Source organism: Phoca vitulina, unplaced genomic scaffold, assembly GCF_004348235.1.
Source record: "Phoca vitulina isolate PV1807 unplaced genomic scaffold, GSC_HSeal_1.0 scaffold1, whole genome shotgun sequence".
In the NCBI taxonomy this organism is placed as follows: domain Eukaryota; kingdom Metazoa; phylum Chordata; class Mammalia; order Carnivora; family Phocidae; genus Phoca; species Phoca vitulina.
Genome location: NW_022589704.1, coordinates 49808448 through 49824799, shown reverse-complemented (window position 1 = coordinate 49824799; position 16352 = coordinate 49808448). Strand labels below are relative to the sequence as shown.

Genomic DNA, 16352 nt, shown 5'->3' with positions numbered 1-16352 from the left:
TCTCCTTGTCTGGTTTCTTTTCATGTTTCAGTTGCTTTTCAGGCCTCCAAAATTTGTCCCCTGGGCATTGTCCTTGACTGAGCTTTCTCTAAACTGGATCTTTTGAGAAATTCATATTTTCTCATTGAACCATCACATCTATGTGAATGGCCTCAGTGAAACTCAGATGTCCTGGCTTTACTCACTCATTTGTCCATCTGTGAAAATTTGTTGAAGGCTTACAAAATGGCAGGTATTAAATAAATAAATTGGGTTCCTCAACACTTGATAAAACTGTAATTCATAACCCTTATAAGACTAGTATACAAGTTTCCCTAGCTTTAAACTTTCATAGCATGTTTGATGAACCTCTTTGTTTAATCTCTATATTCATTCTTTCAATATCTTTCACTTATTTTTTAAAAAGTGCCTTTTAAGTCATCAGTTCTTATGGGCTTCAACATAATCCCAGTTATCATGTCCCTATACGTGGATTATTGCTTTAGTTTTCTAATTGGTCCTCTGATAATTTTCTTCAGCCTGTATAATAAAAGATTTCTTATCATGTCACTTCTATTGTTCATAAACACTATAAGCCCAAACATTTCCACCTGGCTTTTGAAACGTATATAAACTAAACTTACCATACTGTGTAAATTTTATTCCCAACATGCACCCTTCTTTAAAGCTAGGAAGTTTCCCCACAACATGAATTATTATTTTTTACTTCTATATTTTTGCAAATACTGTTTTTCCTATTCTGTGATTTATTTTTTCTCAGTTGATTACTCCCCTCAAAAATGGAATTCTAACCTCTTGGAAACCAGGATCTATTTGTAGTTGTTGAATTTTATCAACTCTAAACTGCACATTTTTTTCATACTACTAACTTCCTCAAAGTCAAGAAGCATTTCATAATAAAGTTGACATCTTAAACATTATAAAAGTTTAACTGGCAGAATTTATTCTCACCTGGTGGTACACAAAATAACAGTGTGTATTCATTAGTATCTTAAATGCAATCAAATACCAATTTTTTTTTTTTTTACTTCTACAGCCCTTGAAGAAGTATTAGGCTCATTGCAGATATGCCATAAATGCTTGTTGGTTGATTTTTTTCCTAGTAATATGGTTTTGAACCACAAAAGTGGCTGCAATAAAGATAACCCACATTCCTAGCATGTTACTGATTTCAAAAATTAAAACAAAAACCATTTGTTTTTTGAGGGGAGATAAAAAAGATGAAAAAGAATTAGACAAGTATGTGAAGCCTACTTTTAAAAAAATGTGTATTACAAAGAAATTGATGAATCACAGACCTGTACCCGTGAAACAAATAATACATTATGTTAATTAATTGAATTTAAATTAAAAAGAAGTTATTAAAATACTGACCAATTATTTCTGTATAATGTAGGCAGAGTTCAAGTACTGAAAAGACTTTTACAAAAGTGTACAGAAATGTGATAGTCTATATTTCTATGTCATCAACAAATACAAATGTACAAAAATAAATTTAAGACGATAGAAAAAAAATGTATGTTACAGAGAACTGAACTCTAAATTTCTAAATTATATCCTAAACTCTCTTCCTCCAGGCTTTGAAAAGATCTCACTTGTTTTGGGCCATGTGAGATCCTTAACTATTGTATTATCATTATAGCCATGTATATATAAACAAAAGATGTTATGTAATCAAAATGCTCCAGTAACAAATTCATATAATAGGCATTGTATCCATAAAGAAAATTTGCATTCAAACTTGTTTTAATTGAACTGATTTTTTAAAAATATCTTTAAAAAGCTTGCACAGGGAAAAGTGCCATAATCATGAGAGAAGTTTGGTTTTTCTCTGTATTTATTTCAGCTTATGTCTGCACATCTCAGTGAAGTGCAGAATTGAGACAATTAAGTCAAGCCCTACACTGTAATGCAAAGTAGCTTTTTTATTATTTATCAATGTTTTTAGCCATGTAAGTCATATCTGAATTAATTAAGATTACATATTCCCACAATGATTTTATTATGTAATATGCCCAAATGTGTTATGTAGTGGGATGAAAGTGGGCACTGGGATCCAACAGACCTGAGATTGAATACTAGATGCTTAGTAGTTCTTTGCATTTCAATTACTTTATCTAAAAGCGGGATTTTTGTGAGGACTGAAGATAATACTTGGAAAATGCCTAGTACAGCGCTTGGCATAAATACTCTAAATCTGTTAGAAGGGGGAAATTATACAGGGGGCATGGGAACATATTCCAGGGTGTATTCACTTCACACTTTCCCCTTTTGCCCAGCCCAGGGCCCCTTAGCCCCTGGAAGGATGTGCCCCCTCTTTCAGGAAAATTCCTTACCAATCTTGTCCCAACAAATGCAATGCTTCCTCCATGGATGAAATGCTGCCTTCTCCCTCTGGCCTGGATCTCATAACATTTTGCCTCTTCTATGTCGTCTGCCAGCACTGCAGTCCTGAAAGAGTGGAGCTTCTCCCAATCCCTCTGCATCCAGGCTAGCTATGTGAGCCCTTAAGTGTGAGTTTTGCCCTTAAAGGACTTTTTGGAAAACCATATAGTGAAGTAGAACAAGCATTAGCTATTGAGTCAAGAGACTTGGGATCACGAGCGATGTGCCATTAGAAAGATCAGTTTATTTCTCTGGACGTTGGTTGTTGTTCTGTAAAATGACCTGTTGAGTTGGGTAGAGTTCGTGAATAGAATCAGTGTTTGGGTGTCCAGTGCTACTGCAGGCATGTTAGTATTACAGTATAATCAGCAGGGACCAGAGCTATCGATGTGTAACCAACCATTCTACCCATCCTCTACAGAGTGATGTGGTGCAAAGAGCATAGGCTTTGGAGTAAGATGGACCTGTATTCATCCTTGTTATTAGAATCTTACAAACAAACCCAAACTCTGTGACCAAAGGCTAGGTCCTTAAGTTCCAAAGTAAATGTAATTTTCTTTAAAAATGTAGTAGATACTATCTACCTCATTGGGTTGTCATGAGGATTGAATCAGGTATTATTCATATAGTGCTGGGACATAGCATCTGTTCCTGCTGAGGAAGCCTTTAAATCCAGTAATAGTGCTCAGTCTTCATCTTAATCAACACTATCAGCAACATGTGACAGTTGATCATACTGTCCTCCTTGAAACATTTTCTTCATTTGTACTCTCTGACTTCTCCCTCCCTTTTCCCTCCTATCTTTTGGATCTCTCCTTCTTAGTCTCCTTTGCTGGATCCTCCTCATCTTCCTCGCCCCCGAATGAAGGCATACATCAGGCTTCTCTATCAGTTTTCACTACTAGATCATCATATTTAGTCTCACGGCTTTAAAAGGCATCTTTAAGCTGATTACTCCAAAATTTACACTTCTGCAGGGATCCTTTCTATGAAGTCCAGATTCATATGTGCAGCTGTGCACTGGACATATCTATTTGGTTGATTAATAGGCATATTAAATTTAACATGTCCCAAACTGAACTTTTCATCTCCACATCACCTCTTTCTTGGTAAATGACAAATCTTCTCATTAGTTTCTTAGGCCAAAAATCCTTGTAATTATCCTAATCTCCTCCATATTAATCTGCTAATAAATCCTCTTGCCTTGGTTCTCATATATATCTAGGATCTTCCTACTTGTTACCTCTCCTTCTGCTGCCATTCTAGCCCAAGCAACTGTCGTCTCCCATGTGGACCATTGCAGTAGCCCCCTAACAAATCTCCCTGCCTCCATTTTACCCCCTCTCCTCACAGCAGCCAGAAAGATCCTTCTGCAGCATAAGCATAATTTCATGTCACTTGTCACTGACTGGGTTTCCCCAGAAGCAGACTGAGGTAGGGTTCTGGCATGCAGGACTTTTTTAAGGATTGTCCTTGGTATCGACATTTGTGGAAGTGAAGGGAAAGATCAGGATCGGGCAGAGAAGTCAAGAGGTTATGCATGTCCAATGACAGGCTTGGCCAACTACATGTTGGACTTTAGAGCTACAGTGCCCTTCAGAGTTGTTTCAAATTGAGCCAAGATGGCCAGGCCTTTATGCTTCCTCACCAATCAGTCATCAATGTGGTGTATCCTGTGAAAGGAGCAACCGAAGGCAAGGCAGCCCTCTGCAGTCGAGGCAGTTCCTAAAGGGACTGTCAAAAGCACTCCCAGACAACAGGCATTCACTGAAGGAGCATCCCGGCAGCACAATACAGGATTCACCACTTCTCTACCTGTTTCCCTCCAGTGGCTTCCCATCTCACTCGGAATAAAACCCGAAGTCTTTATCATTTTTCTCTTGACCTCATCTCTTACCTCTCTTCCCTTCACTTACCCCCAAAAGCCACATTAGCCACCCGTTAAGTTTCTTGAATATCTCCATTTCTTTCCTCCCACCAGTACACTTCTGTTTCAGCACTTACTATTTCCTCCATCTGCAAAGCTCTTCTCCCAGATGGCTGGGAGGGTCTGGCTCTTGAACTTTATTCAAATCTCTGCTCAAATTTCACTTTATCAGAGGGGCCCTCTCTCACTGATGCATAGCAAATAGCGCATTGCTCTTTCACTCTGTTCCCTTATTTCACTTAATTTTTCATTTTAGCACTTAAATCAGGACCTAACATGGTTATATATTTATTTATTGTCTGTCCATCTGCTCCCTCCACTTGGATACAAGCTCCATGAAAGAGGGGACTTTTATTTTTTACTCAGTGCTCTATCACCAGTGACTGTGACAGTGCCTGGAACATAGCAAATACTCAATAAATATTTTTAGCTATAATTTTGGGGGAGTGGGGCACTATTTCAAAGAAAATAAGAGCTAAGTCATTGGCCTAAAACAAATCTAGGTTTTATTTGTAGTTATAAATTTAGGAGCTGTGAAGTGTAAGATCTGTTATTTGCTCTCTCTGCATCTGAGTTTGCTCAGTTGTAAAATGTAGATGATTATAATACTATATTCATAATAGACTTGTCGTGAGATCAAATGGGATAATGTGTGTAAAGCATCATTAAGCACCTGATGGATAGCCCTGAGAATCTACAAACTGCTTGCAAGCACAGTTCCTAGCAAGTAGGAAGTGCTCAATAGTTGATCGTTTTTATTGTTGAATTATAAACATATGGAATAATGTGTGGTTAGAATTGATTTTGATGAACCTGTGATTATTTAAATGGTGTGAATCATTTCTTCAGTTTTTCATTTTAGAGTACTTTGTAGATAGCCTGGGCTTATATCTCACTGTTCAACAGAGAAAAATTTGGTTTATTTTAATTCTACATCAGAAAACTTCAAAAGAACAAAAACTTTGGTATGTAGTGTTGGAGAAGTTTTCATTAAGTGCAACTTCCTCACTTTATACATGTGTAAATAAACATTGTGTGTGAGACCATTTAAAAGTGGGGTAAGGAAAATTCCAATTTAATCTTGTGATTTCTTTTGCAAAACAAACCATTCTTTTGTAAGCAGAATCATCATTCCGTAACCGATCTGTCTTACAAATTTGTCTGTCTGCGTATCCATTTTTCTGAAACCATGTATGGAAGACTTGAAGAAATGCCTTATAAAGAGCGTATATTCACTGCATAAAGGACTCCAGTGTGGCGAAAACAGGAAAAAAAATTAGAAAACATGTTCCAAGCTCGTCTCAACCACATATAGGAACTTAAAGTATTTTTGTGGATTTATCTCACAATTCACACAACAGTATTTATGCAGCAAACGCCCCTCTTGGCAGTGATAGCATAAAATGTACAAAACATAAGCTTAAAGTTATTTTTGACATCGATAGCACCACTGTGTTAGTCTTAAAACAGGCGGACAAGAAAAGCTCTGCGGAGTAGGAAGGTTTGCACTACGACCTCGCCTTCTCGCTAAAAGCAGCAGCCGTACGTCCTTCAACCCGTTGTTTATGGTCTCTACAACAAGTGACACCAATCCAACATAGCCAGAAAATCATTGCATTTAAAAGAGCGAGGGAATATCAGTCGTCTCTCCAATTAAGTCTTCTATTTTCCCACTTTGCATGAATAATAAAGCTAGGTTTAAGCAGCAAAAATACACTCTGAGCGGATTCCTTGAGCCAGTGGAAATTAACGCAGCTTTTCGGCGGACCGGAAGAAGATACAGCATCCAATCGGGGTTCGTTTCTCAATGGCCAATCAAACTTCGCCTTACTTGGTGGTGCCGGGGAAAACGGACCTGGAAGTCTTTGTCTCCGGTGTGTGGCTGCTATCACCTGGAGGGGATTGCACACCTGAGGCTCTATTTTTTTAATCTGAGGGCTAAGGGACGGGCAGTTCCGGCCTTTTCCAGTCTTGGCTAGAGTTGCTTGTATTTTGTTCTTAGCCGCTGCTCATGTAATGCACTCCCTTAACCAGGAAATTAAAGCGTTCTCCCGGAATAATCTCAGGAAGCAATGCACCAGGGTGACAACGCTAACTGGAAAGAAAATTATAGAAACATGGAAAGATGCCAGAATTCATGTTGTGGAAGAAGTAGAGCCGAGCAGTGGGGGTAGTTGTGGTTATGTGCAGGACCTTAGCTTGGACCTGCATGTTGGTGTTATTAAGCCATGGTTGCTCCTGGGTGAGTATATCGATTTGGCACTAACTCATTCATTCCTTTTAGCCATATTTCTCGTTTTTTCCCGAATATGTATTATTCTGTTCTATCAGCTACCCTGCTGAAAAGTTGAAATGTTTCCTTTTTTAGATTTGGAACTTCCATTAGCTGGCCCACAATATATCCATAAGAAGCATAGATTCCAGTAGCACATGGCACCTGGTATTTGGATTTTAGAACAACTTTCATCCGTTTTTTGGTTTTTTTTTTTTTTTACTTCTCCGGAGGATAGCATGTTAATGTTGTATTTTCTTGGATTATAAATGGATTAGCCTTAAAAATCATCGAATTAGAAAGAATGCTTTTATTAGGTAAAACTCTAAGTAGCAAGGGGTTAAGGTTATAGAAAAGTTAGTACTTGAAATAGCCAAGTGCTTGTTTGCCTTCTCTGCTGTTACAAATCATGGAATGCATGACTCTTATAGCCACAAAAAACAGCCATCTAAGTGCCTGTTTTTTGAGTGTTAAGGAGAAATTGTGTTTTCATTTTATAGCTATGAATTTGGTAGTTTTATGATTTCTTGTATTAGGGAGAATATTGTTTCCCTATATAAAGCATGCTCCGCAAATAGTAAATGAAGAACAGTATGAAAAGTACAAACTTGTTAGCTTGGCAAGAATATGGTATGGCATTCTTTAAAAAAAATTAGTATGTTCAAGTAGATTTGAATTATTTTTCATTTGTGAGTAGAGAAATTAAGACTTGGAAAGATTAATGATTTGCCAATATTTATGCAGCCAAGCCATTCTTGAGTAGAAAGAACACGGAACTGGGAGTCAGAAATAGCCAGGTCCTGTTGTGAAGTGCACATAGCATCTCCTTTTTAAAAAACTCTCTGAAGTAGGGATTATCAACTCCATTTCACAGATGGGAACTGGATTTAACAATAGTTAAGTAATTTGCACAAGGTAACACACCTAGTAAATAACAGAGCTGGGCATCAAGGTCAAGTCTGATCCACTCCCGCTCTACATTATCATTTAGACTGCTTTGGGGAGTCCAGGTTTTCAGTCCTGCTCTACCTTAGTAGATGAACTAGCATAAGTCATTTGTTCTCTCTGGTCCTGCAAGAAACTATCTGTAAAACTAAAGTAAAGGTATCTATTTCTCTCATAGGGTTATCCTGAGGTTGTGAAAATTTTTGAAACAAATTAATTGCAGTTACATATGAGTTGTTATTGTATTATGTATTACATGTATTGCTACATGAGCTATCTTTCACTTCAAATAAATATCTCCAACTAGTTCCTGAAGCCCAGTGCAAAATCAAGGGACCATTTAGCTAGTCTGAAAGGTTGACCCAGGACTTGCACACCATTTCTAGGAAAGAAAATACGCTCAGGCACATTTTTCAGTTATTTGGCTTCCTTGTAGTAATAATGGTTTAAAATTCTATGGTAGAATTTTAAACTAAATTTTAAACTATCATTTCACTCTCATGAACTTTGCTTGTGATTTTTTTTATCTAGACTTATCCAAAGTGAGCTGATCAAGGTAGTATTCTCAGATTGGCATTGGAACCCTTCCCAGAATCCTGGGAGAGTTCTGGGAGAGACTTCTGAAACTAGACCTTATATGGATGGTCTCCTCTCTGGACCAGGAAATGGGATGTTTTTATCAGGTACAACCTGCTTTCCTGTGAGAGGTAGATGGACCTTTTTCTGCCTAGTTACAAGTGCCTTATTTCCAAGGGACCCGTGGATGATTACATCTTAAGTTCTTCCACATGAATGATGCAGGGGTTCTTTCTGACCAGACTGAGTTTCTCTCTGGAGATGGGGGGATTGTTTCTAGGTTGCTTCAAAGAGCTTTCTTCATCTCTTCAAAGCAACACAACTCCCACCTAGCACTATTGAAATTAGTATTTGTTTTTGGTAGGGAATAAAGAAAATGAAGCTGTAAAACTGTAATCTTTTTCGGTTAGCTCATAAATTCAAACCAGCTTCTGCATTTCAAAAATCTTACGTAGGCCCTTGAACTATCTAACAGGTTGACAAAAAGATCTTAGCATTTTTGTCCTAGGCTTTGAAAGTTATATTTTTACAGCAAAATCCCTAGGACTTTTCTTAAAACCAACTTACTTCGTAAAAGTAGAAAATTCCATTTCTCTTGGGTAGTTGAAAGGTACATGTATTATTTGTTTATATATATATATAAACTTTATATAAATATATATATTTATATTCTGTTAAGAAGTTCCAAATGGTGACATTTGAGATCTTCTCTTCAATTCTAAGTGAAAATCTTGGGATCTTTTATAGGGTTATGGAGATGGGAGGTGATAATACATTAAATTTGTATAGCTCTTTATTTTGTGCAGTTCTTCCACAAATACTGTTAACTCATCCTCATAGTTATTTATGCTCCTGTTTTTATTCATTTATGAATGTTCACTCCTACCAATTTTCTCAAATAAAACATTTCTCTTTCAAATATCATTTATTTCCCATTTCAGTAATGCTTTTGGTTTGTTTTTGTGATGATGAAAATGGTGACTTATAAATTAAGACATACTACATCAGAATTTATACAATACTTAGTATTTTCATAAAAAGAATCTCTTAAACAGGATTCTGGAGATCTTATGTAGTTATTTTTTATGATACATATATTATGATGGCAAAATACTGAAAATACCTCATCTTTGTATTTCCATAATAATCCTTGGCCAAATAATGAGTATTAGTGGCTTGTAAGTATCGATGTAAAAATAACTGTAAATTGTTATTCTTAGCCCTCTTTGTTTAATTGTTTCCCTATTCATCAACTTTTTAATCATTTTCAAAACTATTCATACAGTAAAGTTGACTTGGTATTTAGTTCTATGAGTTTTAATACAACTATGATTCATGTAGCCACTGTTAAAATTGTAAAATTCTTAAAATTGATATTTGTTTTTAAATCTCAATTAAGATAGTTTATAAAAGGATGACATTCTACTTTTTCAAAATAAAGGTTTAAATAATACATTGTTGGGGTACCTGGGTGGCTCAGTCGGTTAAGTGTCGGCCTTCAGCTCAGGACCAGTCACAGAACCAAGTCCCACATGGGGCTCCCTGCTCTGTGGGGAGCCTGCTTCTCCCTTTACCTCTGCTGTTCCCCCTGCTTGTGCTTGCGCGTGCACGCTGTCTCTCTCTGTCAAATAAATAAATAAAATCTTTAAAAAAAAAAAAAATCATTTTTAAAAATAACACATTATCGGGGCGCCTGGGTGGCTCAGTCGTTAAGCGTCTGCCTTCGGCTCAGGTCATGATCTCGGGGTCCTGGGGTCGAGCCCCACGTCGGGCTCCCTGCTCAGCGGGAAGCCTGCTTCTCCCTCTCCCGCTCCCCCTGCTTATGTTCCCTCTCTCACTGTGTCTCTCTCTGTCAAATAAATAAATAAAATCTTAAAAAAATAAAAACACATTGTCATGATATACAGTATACAGTGTTTCTTTTAATAATGTGTCTTTCCAATAAATGTTTAACAGGACTATAACACAAAGCAACCACTTAAAATTGGAGAAAAGCTGATGTTTATATCTAGAATTTAGAGAGAATTAACTTGAACTGTAATACTACCAAGTATTAAATGAAACATACAAGCCAATTACCTGAAATCCATTTATGCTGACTAAAATTGTTTCCCCACCTATTAACACTCATAATTTTCTTATTTGAAAAGGCAGAGCATACAAGTTAACATTTTTTTTGGTCTCAAGGATACTAAATTTATTTCAATAGAGTTCATATTCTGGAAGTGACTTTCAAAATGTACCAGCCAATTCTGAAATATAATCAACCTGTCGTGTTTGATGTGTGTGTGTTTAACGGAAATGATTGAAGTATTCAGCCTTGATAAATATAATAATGGCAATCTAGGGTTAAAAGAAAGAATTTCATTCATGCATGTTTCTTTCTTTTTTTTTTTTTTTTTTTGCTATTTTAAGACCTAGGCAGAGTAGAATTAATTATTATTTATTTTAAAAATGATTTGCATTTAATTTATTTGAAGCCATTTCCCCCCTGGAGATGGTTAGAACTTCCTGCAGAAAACTGAGAAATTACTTTTCAATTATGAAGTATTTCAAAGGTATAGATGATTACAGACAATAATATGACAGACAACTACATATCCACCATCCAGTTTTTAACAGATATTAATATTTTGATAGGCTAACTTTTAGGAATAAATTTAAATGTAGGCTCAGTAAGGAATCTGTGAGTTTCAGATTACTAGGCGAATATTGACCAACCAGTGTACTTGCTGGCTTTTCAGCTACCTAAAATCACATAATAGAAGCTGGCAGATTGCCTAGATAGGTGAGGTAAGAAAAACATCATGCATGGAAATGGATCCTAATTTAGGAAAGTAAAATACTTGAAATCTTTAAATAATAAATGCCCTATTTTTCAATTGTTTAACTCGCTTTATTTTAACTGGTTATCTCCTGTTTGGACTTGCATATTAGCTAGAGTCATTTTCCAAGTTTGGTAGATCTGGAGAGCCAACTTTGACAGGAAGAAACGGTAAAAGGGGATAGATAGCCCTATTGGTACACGGAATGTGGGTAGAATTCATAGACCAACAGTGTTTGCTCTAAGCTATTGGGTATTCCCAAACCAAATGGCACTGAGTTATTTTGTGGGTGGTTTTTTTAATACCCTTTTTTAAGTTACAAAAAAAGTAGATATTTATTGTAAAAAATACAGATGAACATAAAAAAAAGTTACCTGTAATCCCACTGTAAACATTTTGTTCTATATACTTCCTGTCCATTTTTAGGCATATACATGTTTTTATAAAAATGGATGATGGTATTTTGTAACCTAATGGTATCATCACCTAATATATTGAGAATATATTTCCATGCCATAAATATTCTTCTGCATTCTCATTGTTTTGTTTTGTTTAAGTAAACTCCACCCCCAATGTGGGGCTCAAAGCCATGACTCTGAGATCGAGTCACATGCTCTACCCACTGAGCCAGCCAGGTACCTCTGCATTCTCATTTTAATGGGTGTATATATTTCACTACATAAATGTATCATTTTATTTAACCCAACCCCTATGATTAGGCTTTTGGTTGTTTTTATTTGTTTTGGGGTTTTTTGTATTATAAACAGTACTATAGTGAACATCCTCATAGCTAATCTTTGCAACACCCGGGAGTTTTAAGACAAATTGCTGCAAGTGGGATTGCAGAGGACAAGATACATACACAAGATGAATTTTTTTTTTTTTAAAGATTTTATTTATTTATTTGACATTGTCACAGCAAGAGAGGGAACACAAGCAGGGGGAGTGGCAGAGGGAGAAGCAGGCTCCCCGCGGAGCAGGGAGCCCGACGTGGGGCTCGATCCCAGGACCCTGGGATCATGACCTGAGCCGAAGGCAGACGCTTAACGACTGAGCCACCCAGGCGCCCCAAGATGAATTTTTTTTTAAAGATTTTATTTATTTATTTGAGAGCAAGAACACAAGAGAGAAAGAGCATGAGCTGGGGGTGGGGGACAAAGGAAGAGGGAGAGGGAGAAGCAGATTCCTCACTGAGCAGGGAGCCTGATGGTGTGGGGCTCTATCCTAGGATCCCAGGATCATGACCTGAGCTGAAGGCAGACACTTAACCGACTGAGCCATATAGGCACCCCACAAGATGAACATTTTTTAATGAATATTTCTAAATTTTCTTTTAGAAGGTTGGATTGAGGTCCTTCCAAGTTGTATTTTTTAAATAAACAAATAACTAATAGAATTGCTACCAAAATTAGATTAAAAAGTTAGGATGATTATTTTTATGTTCAAGGTGATATGATTTATTTCTTATAGGGTCACAAGATGCTGCTCATGATCTGGATACTCTGAAAAAGTACAAGGTAAAAAAATGCTTTAGGTCTGGCACCATGTATAGGAAGTATTTTAATTGTTACATTTATTTAGAAACTATTAGTCCATTTCAGAGTTTGTTGGGTTTTTTTAGATTTATTTATTTATTTTTAGAGAGAGAGAGCACAGGGAGGGGCAGAGGAGGGGGGGAGAGAAACTTTTGCAGACTCCTCACTGAGCTGGGATCCCGATGTGGGGCTTGATCTCAAGACTCAGATCATGACCTGAGCTGAAACCGAAGAGTTGGACGCTTAATCAACTGCACCACCCAGGGGCCCCCATTTCAGAGTTTAACTGGTAACATTTTTGGCTCCTGTTTTAATAAAGTTGCAAAAATTATTGTACCTAATTAAAATATGTGGATTTGTAATCCATCTTTCCAATTTTATATTCTCTCTGTCTCCCTTCATGTATCCTTATGAACCTGACTTTGAAGCATGTTTTCTTGCCTCTGCTTATGTAGTTCCTTTGTGTGGGAAAGACTTTCCTCTTCTTTTCTCGTCCAAGACCTACCCATGCCCGAGTCCCAACTCACATACTACTTCCCCAATGCCATCTTCTTCCACCCTCAACTGGTGTGATTTATTATTTATTTCAGTGTTTACTAAAAATATTTCAGCCATCTATTTTGTCAAGCAGTACTTCAGCATCATGGAATTGCTATGGTTTGTGAAATGCAAGAGGTTTTTATTCACATGAAGCTTATGATCTGAGGGGCAGAGAGGGGAGAAAGACAAATAAGCAGCTTCAGTACAGGTGTATTATGTGCTTTGATGGGGAAATGCAGGTGCCGTTGGAGAGCATATGAATGAGATGATGCCCTTGACCCATGTTTGGGTTGGGTTGGGGATTATAAGGTCAGGGAAATCTTCCTGGAGGAAATGATACTGAAGTTTGCTCGGAATGGGATGGGGAGGGAGCAGACAGAAAAGCATTCAGATAGGAGAAATTGTTTGTGTGGAGGCCCAGAAGAGAAAGGCCAGTGCTTTCAGAGACAGGAAAAAAAAAAAAAAAAGTCAGTAACCCAGGACTTAGAGAGTGAGAAGGAAGGATACCAAGAAACAAGGTCAGAGATGTAAGCAAGAGTAAGATCACAAAAGTCCATGTAAGCCAGAGTAAACGCTTTGGACTTTATCCAGGAGTCTTTGAAAGTCTTTACCCAGGGGAGTAACAAGATCAAATTTGCAGTTTGAAAGGTTGCTTGTCAGAGGCAGTGTGGAAAATAAATTGGAGTGTTGCATAAACTAGCGTGGGGAGACTAGGAGGCAGTTGCAGTCACCATTATAACTGCCTGACAATAAGAGATAATGGCCTGGAATTGCATAAGGTTAAGAGAATTACTGTATTTCCTAATAGGATCCGTCTTAGATTAATATTTTAACATAAGTAGCACAAGTTTCGAAGTCTTGCTTATGCTAATAAGTTAATATTTCTCAAGGAAAAAATGAAAAATAGAAAAACTGATAAATTCGTTCATTGGCAAGTGTCTTATTATCTGTCCGCTCTTAGGATACACCAATTCAAATTCGCTTTCATCCTGGTGGTGTGAATCAAGCAGCTGTTTAAAAGATCCCTCTGTCTCTGTACTTGTGACACTGTTAGATGCCTAATAGAACAAAGGTAAACTGAGCAGCTGAATAGAGGGTTTATTGAAAAATTTAGTGATTTGGCAAAACTAGATTATTGATTTAAATGCATGGCACATTTCAAAGGGATATAATTTTTTTTTAAACTTTTTAAAATTTTTATTAAAAAGTGGAAACAGTACTAAAAAAAAGTTGACGTGAAGTGATACACACAAACAGAGAGATGCTGTCACTGTTCCAGGTGTTCTCACAAAAGTCACCTCCAGTCTTCTTTGTTATCAGTACTGTTGTGTTCATCCTTTCCCTTCATCTGGCGGGAGATCATGTGTCCCATTCTTTCCACTGAGCCTTGCAGCTTTCAGGACCCTCGTGTGTGTGTCTCACCTGGCCAGCCCGGAAATACAACCTGAAAGCAGTTCGCTTGGTGCGCCCGGCCTCAGAGCGGGTTGTAGGATTCCGATTGCAGGACTTTCAGTCCATTCTTCTCCACCACAGAACACACCTGCCTCTGGGAGTCAGTGCATCAAGTTGGGGAAAATGGGCGCCTTCTGCCTTCCTAGTGTGCCCACCTTGGCCTCTCTGTCCCTTGGTCTCCTGCCTCCCACACGTACTTGTCCTCCCCCCCGCCCCCCACCTGGATGGCACAGTCTTTCTCATTCTTCATCATATTGATCAGGTCAAACAAGTGTCTCAAGCTTCCTGTTGAGAGCATGTGAAATGCTTTCTTTCTAAGGTGACTCTTGCCACTATTTGATCTCAAGGACCCCATGATACTTTCATTCAAGTTGTCAACTCTTATAAGAGGTCCTGTTACTTTTCCCCAGGGTAGAATATATTAGGCCTGCTTTTTGAGGCAGATGGTACTCATTTGATTGTGTCATCTGCAAATGCTTAGGTTTCAACTTCCATCGGAGGGACAGATATTCTTATTAGATAAATTGACTTCAGAAGTACAAATTTCTTGTCAAAGGAAGTCTGAAAGAGCAGATATTGTAACTAAAAGAACAACTGGTACCTGAAGCACAAGAACGTTGTTGAAATAACAATAGACTAGAATTTGGAGCGCCTGGGGTCTCAAGCCGATTCAACCTTAAAAGCTCTGTCCCTGGCTCTCCCTCTCCCTCGCCCACCCCCTCTGAGGGCCAGAAGGCAGCCAGCCTCCGCAAGCCAGGCATCAAGCCCTCACCAGGAACCGGATCAGCCAGCATCACGATCTCGGCTTCCCAGCCTCCAGAACTATGAGAGATAAACGTTTGTTGTTTCAGCCACGTAGTCTATGATATTTTGTTTTAGCTCCCTAAGACACCCAAGGCCCTACGGTTACTACCAGGTTAGAACCAGGTTAGAAATGACAAAAACATCTGAAGAAATTGCCCCCAGGGCAGCCTAATAATCCCAACAGTCCCAGATCTTGGGTGCTGCTACTCTGAGGGCAGAATTAGAAATTAATTTGTGTCAGTGCCAGCCCTACTCCCCAAAACGTAGCAAATGACCTAGATGGTCTAATTCAGAGGATAGGCACTCCAAAGGCCACCTTGTGCAATAGTATCTTCCTGGCCCGGGAGCCAGAAAGCTGGGCACTTGCCAAGCCACCATTCACAAGTCCGTTCTTCTGGAATCAGCACTACTCTCTTCTGGAGGCTCTCTTTCAAACTGCAGGTTTCACTGAGCTGGGAGGCAGAAGCTCATTGCTCCAAGCTGGTCCACCAGATGCAGCTGCCAAGCAAGAGAGAGCCCAGAGGCCTGGAAAAAGAAAGGGTGGGGACCGGCGGGAGGGAACTGGGGGGAGGGAGGAAGGCAGATGAGGGGCCACTATTGCCTTTTCTGTGCGCTGGCACGATTCCACCATAGAGAATTCTGCTCCTGGCTTGAGCTGGGGTGCTAAAGCTATTATTTATAGCTTACAGCCTCCCAAATCAGGCGGCACTACACGTATGGGAAGGTAACCAGAAGAAGCAGGGAGCACATCACGGTGGGGACATTGCTACAGCAGATGGTGGCCATGGGAGCTGTGGTGGCAGCTTGTTCAGAGAAGATTCTGTTCTGCTTTAATAGCATCTGATTCCAAGTGAGGCTGAGCCTCCAGATCTGCTGACACTGCTGCTCCTGGATCCAAGTCGGTCAATGGCTCGGCATCTGGACCCCTCAGCCTTCGGGCAGGCTGCACTGAGCTCAGGCAGAAAATGGAATTTCCCCTTCCTGCCTCATTAAAGGAACCATCCGAGTTCACTTCTCCAACAGGAGCAATTTGGGCTGAATTGAGTCTTGAGCAGTGATGAGCCGAGGCATCAAATTCCATGAACCTTCCT

The 16352-nt window shown here is 38.7% G+C and overlaps 1 protein-coding gene across 3 annotated transcripts in view; it reads left to right on the top strand.

The window, feature by feature from the left end:
• The first annotated feature begins 6144 nt into the window (after nt 1–6144).
• The window catches only part of DUSP19 (dual specificity phosphatase 19), a 34142-nt gene continuing 23934 nt past the window's right edge, over nt 6145–16352 (top strand). For all 3 annotated transcript variants that reach the window (XM_032406741.1, XM_032406722.1, XM_032406733.1), the window contains exons 1-2: nt 6145–6554; nt 12401–12447. In XM_032406741.1, the coding sequence (XP_032262632.1) occupies nt 6329–6554; nt 12401–12447 (273 nt within the window). In that variant the 5' untranslated portion in view covers nt 6145–6328. The remainder of the gene's footprint in view (nt 6555–12400; nt 12448–16352) is intronic.